The sequence below is a fragment of the Plecotus auritus genome (genome assembly GCF_963455305.1).
Source record: "Plecotus auritus genome assembly, chromosome: 8".
NCBI classification, from domain to species: Eukaryota; Metazoa; Chordata; class Mammalia; order Chiroptera; family Vespertilionidae; genus Plecotus; species Plecotus auritus.
The window spans coordinates 66,524,975-66,540,991 of NC_137782.1; the positions used below are offsets into that span (position 1 = coordinate 66,524,975).

General features: G+C 50.6%; 1 protein-coding gene across 1 annotated transcript; it reads right to left on the bottom strand.

The window, feature by feature from the left end:
- Positions 1 to 318: 318 nt before the first annotated feature.
- Positions 319 to 15,015, bottom strand: PDYN (prodynorphin). Its single transcript, XM_080684864.1, has 4 exons — positions 14,863 to 15,015; positions 13,550 to 13,607; positions 3,833 to 3,980; positions 319 to 2,470 (listed from the first exon to the last, which is right to left on the bottom strand). Exons 3-4 carry the CDS (start codon positions 3,959 to 3,961, stop codon positions 1,841 to 1,843), a joined length of 759 nt encoding a protein of 252 aa, XP_080540990.1. The 5' UTR covers positions 3,962 to 3,980; positions 13,550 to 13,607; positions 14,863 to 15,015; the 3' UTR covers positions 319 to 1,840.
- Between the last annotated feature and the right edge of the window lie 1,002 nt (positions 15,016 to 16,017).

The following is a 16,017-nucleotide window of genomic DNA, read 5'->3' on the forward strand; positions in this document are numbered from 1 at the left end:
TTCAGTACTGACAGATGCTGGCATCGTGTTAAATCTAGCCACAATAATTGGCATTAGCTCAGAATTGGAAATATGACCCCATTAGAGCCAATGAAGGTGCAGAGAGGACAACTGACTTACCTAAGGCCACACAGATCTCAAACTCAGGGCTATGGCACTTTAACATTTGTGCCCTTTATATTAACTTACATTTAGTTTTCTAACATAAAAATGTGTGTGTGTGTGTGCCTGTGTATTTTTCATTTCCCAGCACTCTTTTCTGCAAATGGTATTTTCACTCTCTAGGGACTTGAGGCATACATACACACAGCCCCCAAGTCATCAGCAATTTAATTTATTTATTGTACTTAGGGAGTGGGAAATAACACAGGCCCACTAAAGATCAAGCAAATTCCAAGTAAACTGCATAAATAGGATTTTTAAAAAGCACACAAAATAACCCTAAAACAATCAATACATTTCAGAACATCATGAGAGAGCTGGGAGTTGCACATGAAGAGGTGTGCTCAATAGGATCTTATACAAATTAACCAAACTCAAGTCCATTCTCACTCCTATCCAGTCCAGCCTCCTGGACCCACAAACCAAACCATAGTGCCTGGAGACAAGTGAGCAGGAGAGACAGAACGAAAAAACTCTGGTTGAAATTGAGGCATCGGGAGATCCCTGCCTCTGATTCTGGGATGTGTGAATCAAGGGAACTCATTTGGCATTAAGCACTTAATCATTTCCTTCCTCTCTCTGGTTTCCTTTTGACACTAAGAGGAAAGCATCATCCTGGGGGTTGAGGAGGGCCTTCTCGCTTTTTCACTGTTGCTCCTGGATCCCCCTGCTCAGTGCCCACTGCATATGTTTGGCCAGATGGCCTGGACGCTTGGCGGCAGATTCAGCTGCTCAAGAACATGGTTGTGCTTAACCTCATCAACTCGAGTCAGCTTCAGTTCATCCTGGGGTGGGAGTGTGATACCCACCAGTTTAATTAGTTTAATGAGGGCTGAGGGAGCTGGTCCACATTTTGAGTTGGTTGCACAGAACAAATTGGTTTGCCTCTCTCCCTCCTGGATCATTTCAGCATTCAGAGGGAGAACTGCTCTCCGCAACCATTTCGGGAAGGGGCTGTCCCTCCCTTCTCCTGGGAGAAGTTGGGCGCTGTCCAGGGTACCAACATGGACTGAAGTCCGGGAACTCAGTTCTTCCAGATGTGTGTTTCTAAACAACAAGAACTCAGAGTACCACCACACTGACTGAACATTTAACCCGCTGGAAATTGAACCCTCTAGTGTAGAAACTCCTGCTCCAATAAAAGGCAGGGTCTGAGCATTTTACCTAAAGCATAGTCTTCAAAGTGGGGTGCAGAGGAGGTCCTTTAAGATTTGGGAATAAAACATGAGGATATCTATTTGTTTTACATTTCTATCTTTGCTGTGCTTTATGATAAATGAGAACAACTGCATGGGGGAGGGGAGTGCTCATGTTTCTTCTGAGAGGGGCATGTGACCATCAAAGCTTGGAGACAACAGATCTAGAGACATGAAGGCGTCAGCCTGGGTTTCTGGACCTGGGGAGTCCCATGAATGGGGTAGAGGGGCTGACATGAACAGTGGTGGTTTTAGAAGTCTAGGGTTGAGCCAAGCACAAGCCTCCTGAAGAGGGGAACCGCCCTCCTTCCCCCTCGCTGACCCAGACAAACACTGCGCTCCAGGCAGAAGAGAGGCAGGCTGGGTAGGATGCTTTGTGGACAATGCTGAACCGAGCATGGGGACGGGGAACAGAAGGAGGAAGAATAAGTGCACTCCTCTCTGGGGGAAGCTCCTGACTCACCTCCACGATGGGGAGGTGTTTAAGCATCAAAGAACTCTCTGGAGTAGGCATCGGGGGCCTCCTCGGACCGAGTTACCACCTTGAACTGGCGCCGGAGAAACCCACCATAGCGCTTCTGGTTGTCCCACTTGAGCTTGGGACGGATGCGCCGCAAGAAGCCCCCGTAGCGTTTGTACAGGTCCTCGTGGCCCACACTATCTCCCTCCCCAGCCGCCTCTGAGCTCCTCTTGGGGTATTTGCGCAAGAAGCCCCCATAGCGTTTGACCTGCTCTTTGGGGTCCTCCTCGTTGGAATCCAGGGCTCCAGCTTCCAGGGCGCCATCATTCAGCTGAGTGTCCCCCATCAGCTCCAGCTCTGATCCCTCCTCCAACCTGCCGGAGAGACCCCCGAGCCTCTCTGCCAGGCTCCTGCTCAGAGCATTCTCCTCTGCTGGAGGGCCGAGTGCGAATCTGCTCTTCTCCAGCTCTTTCAGGAAAGGTCCCCTGCGCTTGGCCAGCTCACTGTACGCCTCTTCCAAAGCTGCCTTGCTCTCTGAGTCTTCCTTACTGTTGAGCCGCAGGGGGAAGGCAGTGAAAAGGGACAGGAGGCCCTGGCACCTCTCCCACTCCTCAGTGGGTAGCAAGACAGCCTGGCATTCCAGGGAGCAAATCTGCAAAAGACCACAGTAGTAATGTCACCCCCACCAAACTGTCAAAGCGTGTGTACCCCCCTACCCAATGTCTGAGAAAATCAACATAAGCTGTGATCACAAGCCCAGGCTGCCCACTTTAATGCTTCCAGCAGTGCATAAAGGTAGGTGACTCTGTGCCTATGTAGAAGATGAGGAAACAGATGTGGACAAATGAAACAGCCTTCCCAAGGGCACATGGCTACAGGTGGCAGTGCCAACACCAGAAGTAAGATCTTACCAAAGTGCTCTGCTGAGCTCACCTGTCTCTTCCACTTCTGACTCCAGAGAGAGTAGTGGGTTCTCCCAACCTTTCCTAGGTGTGTCGGAGCTGCAGACACATTATAGAGCAGGACAAGAGCCATGCAGAATGGTGGAAAGAACACACGAGGGGACGCTTGAGGTTCATCAAATTTGGGGGACAACAGTATCTACTTCATAGGAGTGTTGGGAGAATTCAAACATGATGATGAGGAGGAGGAGGACGATGACGACAACATGATGATGACAATACTGGACAACTCTGGAACTGGGACCCAGGCAGTCTAATGTCACAAGTCCTCATGCTTAACGGCTGTTCCCAGCTGGGATCATGTATGAGCAGCACCTGGCGAGCTGTGCTCATCTCCATAAAGAGTGGCTAGAATTGTAAATTTAAAACTTTGCATCATCATCATTTAATGGAATCACTCCCATTTTGCAGATGAGGAAACTAAGGTTCAGAGAGAAGTTTCCAAGATCATGAAACTAGAAAGTAGCAGAACCAAACCTGCATTTTGTCCACCACACCCTTGGTACCTCTACTCCAGACTTCTGTCACAGGAGAGGAACGTGGGAAAGCTTGACTCAAAGCAAAGCCAGTAAGGTTGGGTCAAGGGATGCTAAGACCCAAGAAAGGGGTCAAGACTTGGATCCCATTAACCGGATCCTGGTATTCAGGGGAGGTGGAAAGAGCTCCTTCCACGGGAGCGACTAGAATTGGAGGTGCCCATCAGCCTGGTGGTAAGAAGCCCTGAGAAGTTACTCTAAGGATGCTGACTCCCAAAGTCAGCACACCTCATGAATGACACTCATTGTTGCCAGGCATCAGGCTCCCTGGAAACCCGAGTCAGCCTCAGACCTGAGTCAGCCCATACTGTTGAGGTCAGGAAAGGGAATGGGAGCTAGAAAGCAGCAGTCCCAGGCTCCTGGGCTGACCACAGAGCAGGGCATGCTCTGCACAGATGGGACGAGTCTACAGGACAGGCACACCGCTGCCCAGGCCCGCCTTCTTCCCTCTCTGGGTTCTATACACAGATGGGCCCTTCCACTGCCTGGCATCCAGGAGCCTTGCCTGAAACCTACCAGGGGGGTGATGGGTTTGGGCCCATCCTGGGTCTTCACAGCACACAAGGAGCAGCGGGACAGGCAGTCCGCTGAGGCAGAGGGGAGCACGAGGAGGCAAGCAGCCAGCATCAGCCCCTGCCACTCCATTCTGTCTTGGTTCTTCCTGCTGGGAGGGGAGAAAGAGCAGACAATGAGATCTGTGATCGCCTATCCTGCGGGGTGTATCCTGAGCCTGCAGTTAACTCACCAATTCCTACTGGCAGGCTACAAGGCAAGCGTTCTCGTTCCCCCTCTACAGGTGACAAAACAGAGGCCCAGAGAGGTTGTTGAGCACTTCCGAAGCTCTGAGCAATTCTGAGGATGAACTCGTTTATACTCACAGTGGATGCCCCAGGCCAATGGTCAAGGGAGGTGATAAACATGCAGTGAGCACCTCTGCTATGTGCCAGGAGCTTTCCTACACAGCTCGCATTTAATCGCACAACCGTTCTGAAGGTATTTAGGCTGTGTCATTGGACAGATGGGGACGCTGAGGCTCAGAGAGGGGGAGTGATTGCCCACACAGCTGGGCAGTGCATAAGCCAGGACTTGACCTGAGTTAGTCATCCTTCAAACCCCACTTTGATTACGTACCAAGACAGAAGACACTGGGCCATCTGCTTTCCTGAGTTCCCTGAGGCTTCCCTCACCTGCATGTTCCCTGTGCTCAGGCTGTCCCCAGGCCAGGCCTTTCTGCTGTGTAAGGTCTCTGGAATTTGCCTTCTCCACCCCAGCACTTCTACTCACCCTGGCCACCTTCACCTTCCCCTCCACGCTGGCCTCCCTGCCTCCGGTTCCTTCTCTGATCCCTCCTGCTCACCCTGCTCAGCCATATCCATTCTGTGATCAGACCTGCTGGGGTGGGCCACGTGTGGCCCTTCTTCTAATGTCAGGGACAGCCTCAATCCCACTCCTACACCCCAACATTTCAGCTCTGGGTTCCAACCACATCCAGCTATTTAATTACCATATGACTCTATCAGGCCCTGTCCCACCTCTGGGCCTTTGGACATCCTGTTCCTTCTGCCTGGAAATCCTTCCTCTATTCTTCTGGTACCTGTCATGTGGGTCCTGGATTAGATATCACCTTATCCAGGCAGCTCCCCCTGATTCCCTAGGCTATGTGGGAAGCTCCTCCTTGCATTATCCCAGTAACCGGTGGGTGCCTCCTCCATGAAAACATTCCGCTATCTGGTAATTAGCTGTGTGAGGCTTCAGGCGTTGGCTCCATGAAGGCAGGAGCTGTGTCTCGTCTGTGTCTCTGTAATACTTTCTCTGTGCTCCTCGAACATGCCATGCTGGCTCATACCCCAGGGCCTTTGCGCTTTCTGTTCCCCTGGCTGCAGTGCTCTGACCTGATTTTCCCATGGGTCGCTCCTTCTTGTAACCAAGTGAATTCAATGTCCCATCGCCAAGGAGGCGTTCGTTTGCTGACCCCTGCATTTAACATTTCCCATTTCCCAGGCCTCTCTCACATCATCCCACTGTGTTGATATCACCACTTCATGCTGTCCTGTTATTTGATGTTTGTTATTCCCCCCACTGAAATATTAGCTCCTTTAGAGCACAGATGTTATTGGACATAGTCCCTGCTGTATCAGCACCGACAAATTTGACCAATACATAGTAGGCCCTAAATAAACACTAAGCAGATGATTAATGCCTCACAATAGTCTGTTAAAAGTTGTTTCTTTCATAAACCAAATATCAAGACCCAAAGCTATTCAAATGGGGGCACAAGGCAATTCTCCCAACTGGCAATGGGGAGTTCCCCCAAGATACCCAACCGGGGCAGGGCTCCATGCCCCTCCCTGCCTGGTCCTTGTAGCCTGAATCTTCTAATGCCACTGCCAGGGATGGCTGTCCTCCTTCCCTCTTCCAAGGGCCCCAATCCTGCAAACTGCCCTGTTTGCTCATGTGTTTAGGGATTCGAAAGATTCCACCGTGTGCCTCAGAGCCCCACGCTGCAGCCCAGAGCAGCTCTCCCTCCTCAGAACCCACAGTCGGTTCCCCCATCAAAGCCAGCCTGAGAGTGGTCCCAGCCACCATTTATGAAGCCCCTACTGTGCTTCAGGCCTTGAGCTACACCCCTAAATGCATCGTCTCATTTATCCCTCCCAGTGAGGGGGCACTTCCAGTGCGATGAATTGCCCATCCCTCCCGTGAATGGAAGCTGGGATGCAAAGTCATCCTGTTTGACTCACCACACGTGTGCCCTTAACGATCACAATTTCTAGAACAGCTGACTCATTGACAGCTGAACCCTCCATGAGGCCCAGAGGGCCCCATGCACAGGTCTTTGACTTGTATATTGTTCTCAATCCACTCGCCAACTCTGAGAGGTGGGCATTGCTATCCCCACTTTATAAATCAGGAACCTGGAGCTCAGAGAGGCGTGGTGAATCCCCTGAGGTTGCAGAGCAACTAAAGGTGAGGACTCAGGTCCATCTGCCTCTGGCTGGGCAAGAGGCTCCCCTGAGGCAGGAGGCTCAGAGAAGAGAACTGAGGGAGGTGACCTGTGTCCCTCCCACGTCCTCGCTTGCCCTCAAGTTTCTCTCACATTCTACCAGCTGCTGAGAGGACTTGGGTTCCAGGTGGGTGAGTGGTGCCTCTTATATGCAGACACAGAGCAGGCAGCTCATGTTTTCTTTGATTCCAGCGATGGCTGGGCTGGGCTGTTACAAGCTGAGCAGTGAATTAACCAGCTGGGGAAGGAAGCCTACACTGCCCTCTGCCTCCTGGCCGGAGGCTCCCCACACAGCGAGGTTGCTGCAGTAGGAGGTCTGATTTGAGCTCTCCTTGTCCCAGACAAAACCAGTGTCAGCATCCTTGCCTTTCATCCGTTAGCTTTATAGTTAACAGCAATCATTCTAGCTGGTCTAATGGTTGTTGAGCTCTTCCGAAGCTCTGAGCAATTCTGAGGATGAACTCGTTTATACTCACAGCAACCGCATGCTGTGAGCACCGCTGTCATGCTGCTTTACAGAGGAGGAAACTGAGTTAAGATGCCTGCCGAGAGTCAAAAGCTAGTAGGTGGCCAAGCTGGGATGGGTACCCAGGCGGTCTGGCTCCTGGAGCTCACCTTGGTAACCACGGTTACTGTCCCAGCCCCTTCATTCCACCCTCCCAACCTCCTGCTTCTCCCTCCAGGGGTCCATAGCAGTCTCCTCCTGGCCCCAGAGCAGCCTCATGTTGCCTCTAAGGGCTTTCCTACTGAGAAGGGCTGACATCGATCAGGGCACACAGGGTCCCATACGCATCTTAATGTAAGGGGTCTTTATAACAACCCACACAGCTGGGACTAATATTCTCCCCATTCTACAGGTGAGGAAATGGAGGCACAGAGAGATTATGCCCATCTGTCCAAGGTACCCCAGCAAATGCACAGCACCCACACTGGGTGTAGGCTCTGTTGGACCTGGGCCTGGCCACACCACCTGCAGTTCTCAAACAAGCACCCCCCTTCTTCCAAGCTTTTGCACATGTAGTTCCCTCTGCCTGGAAGGCCTTACCCACTCCCATCGCCCTCTGACCTGACTCTTACTTGTTCATCAAACCTCAGCCTCAGTTGCCTCCACCTGAAGTCTGTCTGGATTAGACCCCTCCTCTGGGCCCGCACAGTCACCTGTGCTGGCTCTATCATATAAATACCTTTTTCTCAAGGACAAGTATGCAGAAATTAGGGGTCCAGTAGGGTCAAGCGGGGCAGAGGCCTCTGGTTTCCTCCTCCCAGCCTAGCACAGTGTCCAAAGATGCCAACTGGCCACCTGCCAGACAAACTCAGCAAATGGGCATAGGGTGTGCTGATGTGCATAGGGATTTTAAAAACATTGTTGCCATTATTTTGAAATTGGGAGATTTTTACATTTTAAAAGTTTCAATTTCCAACTTGTCTTAAAACATCAAAAGCCTTAGCCCAGCTGGCATGGTTCAGTGGTTGAGCACCGATCTATGAATCAGGAGGTCATGGTTTGATTCTTGGTCAGGGCACATGTCCAGATTGCAGGCTCCATCACCAGTGTGGGGTGTGCAGGAGGCAGCAGCTAATCAGGGATTCTCTCTCATTATTGATGTTTCTATCTCTCTCTCCCTCCCCCTTCCTTTCTGAAATCAATTTAAAAATGTATATATTTTTAAAAATCAAAAGCCTTGGAGACATCAGGTCTGCATTCTAATCTGGCAACAGTCACAGAGAGGCCCCATTCAGCATGGTCCCCATGGTCCCCGCCCTGTGGCTTCCCTCGTGTCTGTCCCTGTTGAGCACCTGGTAGACGGTTGAGTTTGCAGCCCCTGGATTGCCTAACAACTCTAACAACTTGGAGGAGCGCACAGGGTAGTAGGGGCACAGCTGACGAGAAAGGAGAGGTGAGACCTCTGATTCCTTCCTGACCCAGAAGCAAGGTCGCCAAGTGGCCAGTAATGTGTACTCAGACCGCAGGCCACCACTCATTGCCAACTTGGAGAAATTACCTCACTCGGCTGTGCCTCGATTTTCTCTACTATAAAAGGCACCTAATAATAACACTTCAGAGGATTGGTGTAGGAATTTAAAAAATGATCATGTATAGAGTGTTTAGCACATGGTAGGTGATTTAAAAAGTAAAGTAGGAAGACTCCATTCCAATATTACTTGGGCTACAGGAGGTGGGAAAAGAAGAGGGCAAAAAGGAGTACTAATTTAGAGTCTGGGACACTAGAAACAAACACACAAAAGTTGTTGAATGAATTGACTATCAGATGTGGAAGACCTACTGGGTGCCAGGCAGGGCTGGGTGCCCCTTATTCATAGTCACATCAATCCAAAAATAGCCACCACTTCTCAAGAGCCTACTAGGTGCCAGGCTGTGTGTTACCACTTTAAACACATTATTCTAACCCTCAGACAACCCAGAGGTGAGTGTCTTTATACCCAATATACAGAGGACAAGACTGAGGCTGGAAGAGAAGTTCACTCAGCTTGGAAATGGGACTGTTGGGCTTTCTGACTGGATGTCTCTGGGTTAAAAGGTGACTCTAATAGAGATGCATCAGCCCTGAGATTTTCCTAAGACATTCTGTTTCCTTCCTTTGGTGGAATAAACCAATTACTGAGCAATGTCAGATGGGTGTCGGGGGAGTATTTTCTCTTCTGCTATGGGGATTTGCTCGAAAGTCATACATCAGAGGTAGCCCTGCTTGCTTGTTGCCTCTGATTTGGGATGAGCTAAAGAGAAAAGGAACTTGGCCATTCATTGGTATGAGAGGTAGACAGCAAATGCCTTGGTGGCGGCAGGCACATAGACCCTGCTGGAGAGCTTGCATGACCCACCGTGACGGAGGAGCTTCTTTCATGGACTTGGCAGGCCGTAGGGCCTCCTTAAGAGCCTCCCAAAGAAAACCCATCCACACGTCCAGGTTTCTTTGGGAAGCATTTCCTTAGCCACTGCCTCATGGTGCTTTGTGACAGCCCAGCGAGGGAAGCATGGGCTGGGGAGGAGGACATTTTGGACCCACCAGCCTCCTTACCACATGACTCAATTCCTGACAGTAAATCTCTTTCACATCCTCTCGTCTCTATATCCCATCCGTTCGTTGCCGTAGTGTCCATGGCTGCCTTCATGCTCAAAAGCACAGTTGCATATTGAAACAGGGACCGAAAGACCCAGAATGCCAAAAATACTTAACTGTCTGACCCTTTGCTGATCCCTGCCTTCATTAATTTTGTAACCATTTTATAATTTTAATTGTTCTAATAGTTTTAAAGCTGATTTTCTTGGGGAAATAAGAGGGGAATCACGCCTCTCTCCAAACCTCAGTATCCTCATCTGTGAATGAGGTACCACCTTCCTGCCATGTCTCCATAAGGAACGACTAAGACACCATCATTTATAGGGCCAGCACATAGTAGGCCCTTTTTATGTTTTTTATTTTTTTAAAAATTAAAAGTGAGTTTTTAAATTCATTTTTGTTGTAGTTGTTAATTCTCACCAGAGGATATTTTTCCTTTTTTTTGAGAGAGAGAGAGAGTGGAAGGGAGGTTGGAAAAGAGAGAGAGAAACATTGATGTAAGAGAGACACATCAATTGGTTGCCACCTCCACGTGCCCTGATTGGAGATCAAGCCTACAACCCAGGGATCTATCCTTGACCAGGAATCGAACCCAAGACCCGTCAGTACGTGGGCCAGTGCTCTAACAACTGAGCAGCACCAGCCAGGGCTTAATGATGTTTTAGAGAGAAACATCAATGTAAGAGAGAAACATCGATCGGTTGCCATGAGCCCGACCGGGAATGGAACCCACAATCTGGGCATGTGCTCTGAAGGGAAATCAAAACCAGGATCCTTCAGTGCACAGGTCGACCCTCCAACCAACTGAGCCACTCGGACCAGGGCAGGCCCTTTTACACCGAGGGCCCAGAGTTCCTTGAAAGGGAAAATCTGCTTGCCCTGTTATCTCCTCTTGATGATATTTCTATATTGTATGCAGAGGGCTTGGAGGAACAGCGAGCGTTTTTGTTTAAAAAGCCAGCATGGAATAATAATGGCTTGATTTAACATCGCAATTATCTCCCCAAGCACTTTATCGCATATGATTATCCCTATTTGATAGAAGAGGAAATGGGAAAAGGTAGAAATGAAATCACTTGTTTAAGGTCACATCACGAATCAGGAGGGAAATGGAGCCGGAGCTGGGGCCTCCCACACCGGGCGTGACTCAAGGGAGGGGATGGCGTCCTCTCAATGACCCTCAGCCGCACACATCACAACAGCCTGCAAGCCTGTGCCCTGCTCGGTGCGGCCGGCCTCCCCACGAGCCGGCCTGCCGCAGGGGCTATGGTTACAGCCTCAGGTTCCAGGGAGGAAGAGTGAGAACCAAGTGACAAAATGCCTCCAAGGTCCTGAGCACCATGGGCAGGGCAGAGTTGAACTTCACTGTTTAAGGCACGGCTATGGGGCCAAGCTCATTGCTCTCTGTTTTATTTCAATTATTGCATGTCAACCCTCAGGAGAATACAGTAGCCTGGGCACTGAGTCCCATTTTCTAGATGGGGAAACAGACTCAGAAAAGTGAAATGGCTGGGTCAAGGCCAACAGGCAAGGCAGAGCAGAAACTGGCTAACAGTCAGTCTGTGACTCCACTCTCCACACCATCCCTGAGGTGCAGGTACGCATTGAATGCCCATCAAATCCCCCCACCAAACTATCATATTCCTGAAGGTGAGACTATTTCAGGAGTTTTATTTCACTCAAAAATATATAAAGTTCACCCTGGCCTGCATGCTCAGTGGTTAGAGCGTTGGCCTGTGCTCTGAAGGGTCATGGGTTTGATTCCCAGTCAAGGGCATACACTTGGGTTACAGGTTCGAACCCGGGCACACGCAGGAGGCAACCGATTTTCTCTCTCTCTCTCTCTCTCCCCCCTCCCTCCCTTTCACTCTCTCTAAAAAATCAATCTTTTCTCTTAAAAAAGAAAAGAAAGTTCATCTTTGTGGGTCTCTAGTGGGATGGCAAAGGGACACCCCAAAACTAGAGCACAATGCTTTTGTTAGGCCTTCAGCATCATTAACAAAGAATGGATGATCATTTTAGGGAGATGGGGAGCTCGGATCTGAATGGAAAGTGAAGCCATTATTTAGTTCTGCAAGAATTAAAACATAGGATGAGGGCCCACACCGAAGGTTGGCCAATCTCTCAGGCCACTTGTCCAGGAACCAGAGTGAAAGAGCCTTGCCGCTGATGGTCACCGCGGGGTTGTTAATCGCACTTTTACAAGAACGTGTTTCAAAAGCAGGACTCACATGGAATGCCCACCCTTTGTTACTTGATGCAATTCAGGGATGGGGAGAAAGGAAGGAAAAGGAGGGTGGGCGAGAGAGAGATGGCAGCGAAGAGACACCCACAGAGAGGGAGAGACAAAAAAGAAGAGCAGAGATGCAGCTCGCATGCACAGAGAGAAATGACACCTAGAAAACCAGAGTGAGATGGGGCAGGCTGACAGACCTCAGGGGAGGGTGGGTGAGATTAACCAAATAACTTATATGCATATATGCGTAGCCCAAGGACGCAGACAATAGTGTGGTGAAGGCCTGGGTTGGGCAGGGGCTGGGAGGGGAGAGGGAGGGGGGAATGGGGGACATCTGTAATACTGTCAACAGTAATAAAGAAAATCACAATGTGAGGCAATAAACAACATGGGAAAAGGAAATAAAGATGAGAAACAGAGATGGAGAGTGAATGGGAACGAGATGAAGAAGGTATAGGAAAAAAAAGCGGGGGGAAGGGCAAAAAGAGGAGGGAAGGGAACAAAATGAGAGAGAAAAGGAAGGAAAGGAAGGGGACCTTGATTCAGGAGGTTGACCTACTATGTGAATCACAAATATCAGTTTCTCCTGCCAGTGCACTGAAGACCCAACTACATAATAACTGTTCCATAAACCCTTGTCAGGTTAAACTGAACTGTCCAGTAATAGGTCAAGGAGCCAAGTGATTGATGGCGGACAAATTGCCCCTGGCGAATAAGCCTGAAGCCTGCAGCCAACTGCTCTGGCCAGCAGGAGGGCTGGATGGGCTCAGGGAGAAGCCCCCAAGCCAAGAGATGTGCCTCATGGACTGGGCCATTTACCCTCCTTCTGCCAAGAGCATCATCTGCACCCAGAGTGGGAGGAGTTAATGAGGTCCACCTTAAAGGACGCAGGGACACCTCTCCGTCCCCGGGGCCTGATCCTGGCTAACCTGGGTGTCTCCAGTGAGGTTTACTGCCCACCACAATGGCCAGCTCTGTCTTCGTGAAATCGTTTTAGACCTTTGTCAAACCCAGTGAGATTACCCATCATTTATGGGCTGAGATGAGCAAAAATGATGAGAGAAATCAGCTAGCTGGACACACTTGCTCAGACATGCATTGAAATCAAACCACCAACTATTGATCCTGCTCAGACTGATGGAAGACATCTAATAAATACAACAATTGTGTGAGAATGACCTGAGGAGGTTGGCAGTGGGCCGGGGAGTCAGGGAAGATCGATCCAATGAAGAAATAAAGTCTTCTGCTGTGTGGAGAGAAGGGGGTGGGGAGGGGAGAGCAGTGCTCACCGCCCCACAAACAGAAAAAATAGACTTTAGACGCTACTTTGTGGATTTTACACACAACATAATGAGTGAGGTGATCAAGGATTAGAGCAGATTGGGGGGGGAGGGAGGAGAAGGGGTCCAACTCTGCCACTCGGAACAGGGAAAACCTGAGCAGTCCAACTAGCGTTTATTGAGTACCTCGTAAATGCCAGGCATAGCATTACAATAGCCCGTGGCGGTCTCACAACAGCCCCAGGAGGTGAATGGGTGAAGAATTAATGTTCAGAAAGGGACAGCTACTGTCCCCAAATCACACAGCAAATGAGTGGAGGGATTTGAAACAGCTCTGTCTCGGGTGTTGTGAGACATTTAGATATTATATGGAGTTACCTCAAGACCCTAATCCCTTTCCCTGTGTTTTAAGAAAATTGCAAATTTCTCCAACGGCCCCAGGACTGCTCTGTTTGCCTGCTCCTCTGAAATGTGCTGAGTTCCTCAGGAACCACCGGGACACCCGCTCCCAGCCTCTGCCGGCAGATCACAGGACTTACCTGCCACCCCTCACACCTCTAGCTCACCTGGGGCAAAGGGTGGGCCTGAGATCCCTTCAACTAATGCAAACCTCCCCCAGGCAGGGTAACTCACCTGCTGGGGCTGCTGCAACAGCTCCTCTTGCAGATCTCAAAGCCTGGAGATAAATGACCTGCAAAAATAGAACAAAAGGCTAGAAGAGGTGGGGCTGGGGTGGCAGGTTCAATAGTGGGGCGGGGGTGCGGGGGTGGGGGTGGGTAGGGGGAAGCAGGAGGGAGGAAATGAAGATAAAAGGATTCACATTCTGAAACTGCACGGATCTTGGCTGGAATGCCTGTCAAATGAGAAAGACAAGCCTTGTCTATTTTACCAGCCCTCCTAAGAAAGATGGTAAGGAAGGCTTCGATCTGTGGGAGGGGAATTGAAATCAGATCCAGTAACGGAAAGAGCTTGCTCCCCTTCCAAGCTTAGAGGCTTCATGAAGGGATGTTTGTAAAGATTCCACATAAAAGATGCCCTGGGAAAAAGTAGCAGGTCTCAGAATTCACTCTTCCGCCTCAGAGTACTGAGCAGGCTCCCGCCCGCCCCCACCGCCCCTCTCCCCGGCCCTTCCGCCCCCCCAAACTCAGTAGCTGTTTTGCTACAGTCAAACTTTGAGGCTGTATAACACTTCCCTTGAGTGGATATCTTTACCAGGGAGCAAAGGGCTCTTTCCCGCCTGACTAGACTCCTGGGGCTGCAATTTACATGAAAGCAACAAGTCCTTTCAAAGTAAAATGGACAAGCAAAGCCCTCCAAGGCTGCTTCTGCTGGCTGGTGTCCCTCTCTTGCCCACTCCCTCCCAACGAGGCAGCCCCACACTTCATTTCTGGGTGCAATTACGTCAAAGAGAGCCACTCAAGCTAGTACTCTGTCAGCAATTAAACTCGATCCAAAAAGGATGAAGAGGCTGAACTCTGTTGTACCTTGATGTACATGACTCGCAGTAAATGCCAGAGCCTGGGACCTCATTAATGTCCCCAAGCCCTTGTTCTCGAAGTCCGGTGAGAATCACTGACCTTTGAAACCACTCTGATTAGCTAAAACTCTCCCTTCTTCCACCCAGGGGTCGGTCCCACTCTCCCATGGGAACTGCTGGGAGGTGGACTGTAGGACCAAGGAGACCCTGGAGCTAAAACGGAGGGTGGTCCTCCTGGGAGAGAGAAACCCACCTGTTTCAGCCGGGGCTATGGGGAGAGGGAAATTCCAAAGAGCAGTCCGTCTCCCCCTGATCTGTCTTTTGTAAACTAGCCTCCTAACTGTAACTATGTCTTCCAGGTAGTTAGACCCAAACCCCAAATCCCCGAGCGGGAGCTCCCACCACCGCCAAATTCAGAGGACCAGCAAAACAAAACCCAAAGAGATTCCAGCACCCCTCTGGGCCGTACCTGTGCTCTCTCTTCTTTGTCCTGGGCAGCTTCTGCCCCAGCAGGTCGGAGGGTGGTAGCAGGTGGCAGCAGGTGGTCGGTCCACCCTGACTCTGGCTTGGAAGGAGGTGCCAAAGAGGCGGCTGTGAGCACCACCAAAGCCCCTTCGAATGGCAGTTCTGGTGCCTCACCCCCCTTTTATGGACGAGAGCCTCCCCCTGTGGCTCAGCCCTTGCTGAGCGCAAGCTGCTCGGAGCCAATGGGGAGGTAGCGCTGAGCAGTCAGAGGCGCAGAGCCCAGGGCCCTTCAACTTGAACTCCCTGGGCCCCACACAATAGGCTTCGTGACAGGGGATGTGGAGGAGGAAGCAGTGCGATGGGAGGGGTGGATTCTGGGTGGAGTGCTGTTTGTCACTTGAAATCCGGCCACTTCAGTCTTTGATGCATTTCCAAGAGAGTTTCACGGAGAGGATAAAAAGAGAGAGACAGGGGAGGACAGAGGCAGAAGGAGTCCGAGAAAGACAGAGAGACACTGAAAGGGAGTCAGAGAGGGACAGACAGACAGACAGAGATAGTCAGATGGACATGGGGTTTGGGGGTGGGGGGAAGGGGAATGAGAGAAAGAGAGAGAGACAGATGGAGAGAGTGTCAGATGGATACAGAGGCAGATGGAGACAGACAGAGAGAGTCAGACAGAGAACAAAACAGAAAGATTCAGAGAGAATCAGAAACAGAGACACCACGAGTGTCCAGAGGGTCAGAGATGAGGATTCCCAAAGAGACAGGGAGAAACAGAGTCCAAGGAAGAGAGATAAGGAAACCAAGAAAGAAGAGAGACTCAGAACCCTCACAGAGAGACACACACGTGGAGACGGAGGCAGAGGGTCTGGGAACACCGGAAGAGAAGGGGAAGTGGCCGCGGAAGCCGGCAGGGCTTGCAGCACCTGTGCGGTGTGCTGTGGCAACTCTGTGTGTGGCTGGTGCACGTGTGTGCTGGGATGTGTTTGTGCACACATTTGTCTGCAAACGACAGTTGATGCTGAAACAAGCCTGAGCCGGTGCCAGGCACAAGCAGCCCTGGCAGAAGTACAGCCCTTCCCAGCAGCCAGGAGCTGCAGTTGACTTTTCTCTGGTGGCAACACAAAGCAAGTATCATGAAATCCCCCTCAAAATATGG

Excerpts from the sequence above, each read along its gene's own strand:
- PDYN (XM_080684864.1), bottom strand. The coding sequence starts at position 3,961 with ATGGAGTGGCAGGGGCTGATGCTGGCTGCTTGCCTCCTCGTGCTCCCC. Across the intron at positions 2,471-3,832 it reads CCAAACCCATCACCCCCCTG|ATTTGCTCCCTGGAATGCCA; the intron begins GTAGGTTTCAGG and ends GGTCTTTTGCAG.